The sequence below is a fragment of the Simochromis diagramma genome, unplaced genomic scaffold, assembly GCF_900408965.1.
Source record: "Simochromis diagramma unplaced genomic scaffold, fSimDia1.1 OVJJ01000421.1, whole genome shotgun sequence".
Lineage (NCBI taxonomy): Eukaryota > Metazoa > Chordata > Actinopteri > Cichliformes > Cichlidae > Simochromis > Simochromis diagramma.
The window spans coordinates 10,825,409-10,833,135 of NW_024387250.1; the positions used below are offsets into that span (position 1 = coordinate 10,825,409).

General features: G+C 39.0%; 1 protein-coding gene across 1 annotated transcript; it reads right to left on the reverse strand.

Annotated features, from left to right (window-relative positions):
• Positions 1-1,021: 1,021 nt before the first annotated feature.
• On the reverse strand, positions 1,022-4,817 carry LOC120715015 (zinc finger protein 135-like). Its single transcript, XM_040001731.1, has 2 exons — positions 4,539-4,817; positions 1,022-3,143 (listed from the first exon to the last, which is right to left on the reverse strand). The coding sequence occupies exons 1-2, from the start codon at positions 4,717-4,719 to the stop codon at positions 2,143-2,145; spliced, it is 1,182 nt and encodes a 393-aa protein (XP_039857665.1). The 5' UTR covers positions 4,720-4,817; the 3' UTR covers positions 1,022-2,142.
• Between the last annotated feature and the right edge of the window lie 2,910 nt (positions 4,818-7,727).

Sequence of the window (7,727 nt, forward strand, 5' to 3'; positions counted from 1 at the left end):
TAAACTTTTAAGCTGATTCTGAATTTCTTCCGTTAGTAGAAAAAAAAAACAATTCAGCACTCGTGGTCCATCTTTACATAGAAATATAGCTCAGCGTACGCACTAATGCACTAATCAAGTATAACCAAACCCTCATTATTATTTTTTTTTAGTGATGGGAAGCACAGAAAAATATGACTCTGCATGTATGCAAATCTTCATTTCTAGAAAAATAAATCAGTAGTGATGAACGAATGCTTGAAACTGAGCTACTTTCATCTGTAATAAGAACCTACTGCTTTGAATTAGTTGAAATGTGACCAACTGTGGTCTTTGCAGACCACAGAAGAACATTATTTATCATACAGACACAAATCATTTTCATTCCATCATTTCTATCTATTTGTTCCTAATGACGTGACAATGCAGCTTTGTTGTGTGTTATTATAGCTTTTTAAAAATATAAATGTTTTGGGGTTGCAGGTGAATCGTGTCTGCAGTGGTGAAGAGAGAGCTCACTATGAAGCTGTCCATTTATAGGCTCATATATATTCTGACCTTCAGCTTTGGCGATGAGCTCTGGGTTGTGACTGAAAAATTAAATTGTTGATGTATGCAGACATGAGCTCATTGTCAAGAATGTCTAGGCTCTCCCTTACAGATAGAGATGTCTTCACATTGTTTGGGTATCCAACCAGAAGGCCTCCTGGACAGCCCTTAAATATGGGCAAGTTCTAGGAGGACTGAACCTGATAGGTTATCACACAAACATGTCATATATGTTTACTGGAGTTTGCATGTTCTCCCAGTGTTTGTGCTGGGATAGGCTCCCGCCTCCCCACGACCCTGAGTTGGATAAGTGGAAGAGAACGGACGAATGGATATTATTTGGCTATTATAATTGCTCTTAACAGTAAATTATTCTTGGTGTACCCAAAGATCACAGGAAGTACGTATGTGAAAAAATGTCAGTGGGATGATTAGTAGGAAAATTACTTTTAATAATAAAGGTTATAATTAATGAATCACAGAGCAGAAGAGATTTGGTTGATGAAGAGGTCGGCACACGGCTCTGAAAGTGTGACAGTGTTTTAAGTTTGCATGACCAGGCGAGCTGCAGCTGTACCAGAGAGCACATCTGCTGAACATCTGCTTACTTGAAAAATAAGAGTGGAAAAGTGCACTGTGTCCCACTTTGCTCTTTCTGAGTAAAATAAACTGATGATTTAACACCAATCAGATTCTGTTGTATAAAAGCAATCATTACAAGCTGGACGTTATCGGCAATGTTATTGCTCAAAGTGGGGATCAGAGGTCATGTCAACAGTAAAGAGAAACATAGTGTGAAGCTCAGAGCCTGCGCTCATCAAACTGTTAAAATACTTTTCCTTCACTTTACTTTTTAGCTGTTTACACTGCTTAAATTTAAAAGAGGTTTGCAGCTTTCTTTAGCACTTTTCATGCATCTTATAACGATGTTATAAACAAACGCTTTTATTTAAAACCCAAGTTAAGAATTCATTTTCTGCTCCACTTTGGTTTTCTATAACACATCTTTCAGTGACATGTGATTTTTATTAAAGAAAATGAATCAGATACATCAGAACATACAGACGATTAATCACAGTGTCACCTGATAGCAGCTATTAAAGAGAAACTACAAAACAACAAAGTGTTAACTTCCAGAGGAAAACCTTCCTTAAAAATGTATTTTAGGGGAAGTCATCGGACATTTTAAAGTGCTTTATTTAGTTTTGAGATTTAACTGGTGATTCTATACATGCAGCATTAAATTTCAAGTTAATTTAGTTCATGCTTCGATTGATTTCTCAAAATAATAACCTGCTGCTGAGTGCAGAGACTTGTTTTTACAAGGGTGCTGCTCAGAGGACCTAAAAACATGTTTTTCAGGCAGTGGATGAACTGGAGGGCTGCACCGAGGCCCAGAATAGAATAAATAAGGATTATTTTGAACTGTGAATCATGCAATGCCCAAGAACAAAAACATGGAGCTAAAAATAATTGAATTAGACCCACTTTAAATGTTACTGACATTTTGCTTTAAGCATCTTTATAATGGGTCTTCTTGCTCTTTACAGCAAAGTTTGGCGTCTCTGTTGAACATTTTTCATTATTAAATATGAGCCCGGGGGGATGAATGAGTCAATATTTCTGAGTGTGAGTCCCCAGGTGATATTTCAAGTGTGCACTCTGTAGAAACCCTCTGCCACAGATACCACAGCGGTGAGGCCTCTCGCCTGTGTGGCTTCTCATGTGCTTCCTCAGGTGTCCGCTGTGGGTGAAACTTTTGCAACAAAAGGAGCAGCAGAAAGGCTTCTCGCCCGTGTGAATCCTCATATGTATCTTTAAATCCCCTTTGCGGCTGCACTCTTTCCCACACACATGGCAACGATGCAGTTTCACCCCGGCGTGGCTCGCCATGTGCTCGGTCAGTGCGGTCGTGCTGTTGCACTGCTTACCGCACATGTGGCAACATTTTGAGCCCTTGTGCGATTTGAGGTGCATGTTAAGGCTTTCGGTGGATTCAAACATCTTTCCACACACGGCACAGATGGCACCTGCGTCTGCTGAATGCACGTGGAAAGCATGATTTATCAGGTGATGGCTGGAGGAAAACGATTTATTGCACAAATGGCAATGATAGTCAGGTGCAGCAGAGTTAAAATGAGGTAACTCAGTGGATTCTCTGAAAGTGCTAAAGGGCACCTGGGTTTGTTCTGATGAAAAACTAGCAGCAGGTCTTTCGCTTTCCCTTCCGTCCTGGACGCTTTCACTTTGGGCTAGAGTTTGTGAAGAAGATGTCAATGTGAGAGGCAAAATGAACTGCACAGTTCTGGTTTCCTGCTCCTCCAGAAACTCCTCATCACGTTCACAGTTTTGCACTTCAGGCTGCAGAGACGGTTTCGTGTCCTCTAGCTCATTTTCCTCCCAAACAGAAGAGTGAGGTGGATATGAGGCATCAGCATCATGAAACTCTTCGGCCTGTTTTTCATCTTGCTCCTGACCAGCCCAGAGTTCGCTGTCTTCCTCTTTAATATGTTGAGGCTCTGCATTGCCCTTATGGACGCTGATGCTCGGTGTGCGCTCACATGGCTCCTGCTCAGGCGGTGACTCCTCTTTACAAACAGACAACTGAAGAACATCTGAAAAAGAAAATGTAATCTTTCTTTTACTACTTTATTACTATAAACAAGGATTAACAATCATGTTTGTTACTCTCAAAAGGTCCTTTAAAAGCTTTCAGATGATCAAATACAAATTAATTAAAAGCTTATCATTTACTGATAAAAAGCAGATATCAGCAGTTTGCTGGTCTGGAGCATTCAGATGTGTGTTAACACAATACTACAATCTTCCCAGGAGTGGTCGTTCACCCCAACTCACCCCCTGAAGCTGAAAGAAACCCAAGAGCTACATCTCAGGCTCTATAGGAGAAAGCCTCAGCAGAGCTTAGAGCAAACCCCACGACTTCTGACACAATGTCATGCCGACTGTTGGTGGTGGAGGGGTAATGATTTAAAGCTTGTTTTGCAGCCACAGGTCCTGGGCACCTTGCAAACGAACACTTCTTTGTCCTAAAGTATCCTAGAGACAAATGTGTGGCCATCTGTTTGACAGCTGAAGCTTGGCTGAAGATGGGTCATGTAACAGAACCCATTGCCAAGCACAGCAGCAAATCTCCACCAGAATAGCTGAAAAAGAAAAGATTCAAGATGTTGCAGTGGCGCAATCAAAGTCCAGACTTCATCTGACTGAAATGGTGTGGTGGAACCTTAAGAGAGCTGTGTGTAAACAAACGCCCAGAAACCTCAATGAACTGAAGCAATGTTGGACAGTGGGACAAAATTTCTCTACAATGATGAGAGAGATGTATAGTTGTACAGAAAGCAATTATTTCAAGTCACTGCAGCTAAAAATGGTTCCATAACCTACTGAATGATGTGGGTGCAGTGAATCAACTTTTTCACATGAGAGTATGAGGTCTTGAATAATCAGGCCCCAACACAGTGACCACAACAACACCTCATAGTACCTTATTATTCAAACAGTGTTATTCTCAGACTGCAGGCTTACTTGCACTTCCTAGAGTTTTTAAAAGTAGAATGGGAGGCTGGGCCTTCAACTATCAGGACCATCTGCTGTGGACCCAGCTCCCACTTTGGCTTCAGGAGACCGATACCCTCTCTACTTTTAAGATCACAATAGAAACTTGACATTTTGATAAAGTTCATAGTTAGTGCTGGATCAGGCGGCCCCAAACCATACCTTAGTTACTACTAAGTAAATATTTAATGCTTAAGTATTATTTTTTCACAACATTTCAAAATTCCTCATTCAGGAAAATCAGAAATAATATGAGTTTTAGACTGTCTTCCAGTCAGTTGCTGGAGCACAAATTAAAGTGTTAAATAAAATTAAACACACTTCACAAATTACGTTGCAGAAAATAAACTTCCTCTGCAAGGTTACATTTTAGGTTAATAATTCCAGTCTAGTCGGACACCCACAGATAAGTAAAAAAATAAGACCCCACAGACCTCTTTTCTGGTTTGTCATGAACTCCAGCAGCAGACCTCTGAGTCGCTCGATCTCCTGCTGGGAGCTGCTCGCTTCTTCCTCGTATTTTGCTATCGTCCTCTCAAACACCTGAAATATTTCCTCCGCGGCGGCTGTCAGGCGCTCGGTCACGAAGGCCCTGAGAAGAAGCGGTGAAGACATTTTAGGATACGTGTTACTCTAGAAGCACGGGAAGAGGTTTAAAAGACAGCGGGGGTTGCACTAGCTAGAAGCTACGGAAGCAGAAGTAAACAAAGTACCGAGAGGAAGAGCGCTGACAGCACCCACAAATCAGACAGGTGCTGCCCTCTGGTGGACACCAGCGAAACTGCTCGGAAACCTTTAACTGGGCATGTTCTATGCAAGGTGATTAGACTTGATGATTTTATAAAAATTATAGTTAACTCAATTAACTACCCTCTGCACCATAAAATAAATATTTAGCTTTCAGTTGCAGGAAGTCTTCATTCTCCTGTTGCTGCTTAACTGCTCACCTCAGCATCCTGTGCTTGGCCTGTCTCCTCCAGCACATTTTAGTGCATCATTTGTATTTGTATTCTGCTATTTTATGTTATTATTATTATTATTATTATTATTATTATTATTATTATTATTTTGTTGTTTGATTTTACTTCACAAATGTGTTTGATTTGTTGTGTATTTTTTACTTTTAAGCTCCTTTATTTACTTTATTTATTATAAACATAGCTCTTTCATAGTGAGTATTTGTTTTTTTCTTTTTAAGCTATTTTGATTGACTATATTGTATTTAACTGTGGAACTTAATTGGCACTAACACAGACATCTCACATTTTTTTAATAAATGAAGTATATCTTTATAAAACTAAAAGAATCAAATAAAAATGTAAGCACTGTCTTTAATATTATTTTTTGTTATTTTCACATAGAACACAAACCCTCATTCTCATTTACTCAGAAAATAGTTGAAAACTCCTGCTAAAACCAGGCAAAGACCCTGTATACCCCTTAAGCTATCGTCCAATATCCCTTATAAATGTAAACCTTAAAATAATCTGCAAAGCGCTTTTAAAGAGATTAGAGAAAATAACCCCCCTCTTAATTCATCCTGACCAAACTGGTTTCATAAAGGCACTCATCTCATGAGTAGGCACTCATCAACAAATACACGTAGATTACTTAATTTGATTGACTACTCATGCAGTAAAAACATCGAAACTACAATATTATCTCTAGATGCAGGAAAGGCGTTTGACAGAGTTAACTGGAAATTTTTATTTGCAACTTTACACAAATTTGGTAATCAGTCTTTATGCGGTTGATGTGTTACTTTTTCTGGGGTAATTGCATTGATAAATTCTTTTGCAAGAGTATCAGATTATTCAATTAACTGGTCAAAATCTTCAGTCCTTCCGATTAATTGCTCCTTCCTAAATTCTTCTTCTACACCACTGCAATCGGGAAATATAAAATATTTAGGTATTAATGTTTCTCCCAAGCTTGCAGATTTAACTAAATTAAACCATATCCCACTTTTAAAGAAAAGTAAAAGGTGATCTGGCTGGATGGAAATGTCTACCCATATCACTCAGGGGAAGGGTTGCCGCTATAAAAATGATGGTCTTACCAAAAATAAATTATTTATTCTCAATGATCCCAACTAAACCACCACAAGATTGGTTCAGATCTCTAGATTTGTATATGTCTAAATTCCTTTGGGAAGATAAACCACCACATATAAGCTTAAAAACACTACAAAAGACCAACAATAAAGGAGGATTCGATCTACCTAACTTTCAGGCTTCAATTTATCTCAGGATGGCTAAAACATACCTTCTTAGATGAACCTTGGCTAGATGTAGAACAAGCACTTATAATAATCTAGAGATTTCAGACCTACCATTTATCAGCTCAAACATCCAACGACATGAATGCTTTAAAAGCGTCAACATCAGCTCTTCTCTGACAGCATGGTGGGAGTTTCTAAAATTGATGGAGTCTTCATTAATCCCATGCAAACGTACACCTATCTGGAACAACCCTGACATATTACAAAACAATAATATGATAAACTTGTCAGATTGGAGTGGTAAAGGACTCAAATACTTAGAACATATATTAGAAGGAACAGAATTTATTCCATTTGACAGACTAGTTACACAATATGGGATCAACAAGAAAAGATTTTTAGAATATCAACAAATTAAATCCATAGTAAAAAAGAAATTTAAACCCGGGTCAAGTTGAACTACAAACACCATCAAGTGTGGTACAATTTCTTACTCATAAAACCCCCAAATTACTTTCCAAAATATACAGATTGCTTTCTGTAACACTTTGTATTCAATTAATTCAATACAAAATATTACATAGAGTACACTATACAGGTCATCGGATGATTTCTGGGGGTGCTCCGTCTCCAGGCTGGGGCTCTGGCTGGGCCTTGGGGGCTTGGGTCCTGGTTGGTGTGTCGCCGAGGTTGTGTGCGGGTGGGTGCATGGGGGCTCAGCCTTGGTGCGGGGTGCCTCTGGTGCATCAAAGTTGAAAAGCATGAAGCAATAAAATGAAAATGTATAAAATCAAATGTTTAGTTAGGGAAATATGCTAAAATATAAATCAAATGCATGTAAGTCAAGTAAATTTCATGTCCCCAGATTCTATTAATTTAGATTTATTGTATCACTTCTTTGTATTTTTGACTACCACATCATCCTATTTGTTGCTGGTATTTGTCAGCAGGTAGGAACTTGAAAGATTTATGCCAGCCTGACTAGAGGACTCATCCAGTGAGTCTCGATTAATAAATTAATAAATCCATATTGTTGTTTCATTTCATAAACCAAGGTCAGAGTGAAAAACCTTTGTAGCATTAATTTATAACTGACTCCACAGAGTCTGAGTCGTGACCTGGGCCCACTGCTCCCACACTGTGCTCTCCTGTCTACCCACTTGACCATCTGTCCCACGCTGAGCTCAAAGGAAACAAAAGGGACATGATGTAAGCTGTACCTGGCACCGCTGATGTCCATCTGCAGCAGGTAAACAGTTAGACTTTGTATGTAACACTTGTCTAAAAATACTAGGCAAATTGCAGACATACTTTTATATTATTTTATTTTAGGTTTCTTTTCACTGCTGAGCCTTTGTCAAGGAAACAGTTTCAACCAATCCAGTAATGCTCCAGGGATATT

Excerpts from the sequence above, each read along its gene's own strand:
- LOC120715015 (XM_040001731.1), bottom strand. The coding sequence starts at position 4,719 with ATGTCTTCACCGCTTCTTCTCAGGGCCTTCGTGACCGAGCGCCTGACA. Across the intron at positions 3,144-4,538 it reads CATGACAAACCAGAAAAGAG|ATGTTCTTCAGTTGTCTGTT; the intron begins GTCTGTGGGGTC and ends TTTCTTTTTCAG.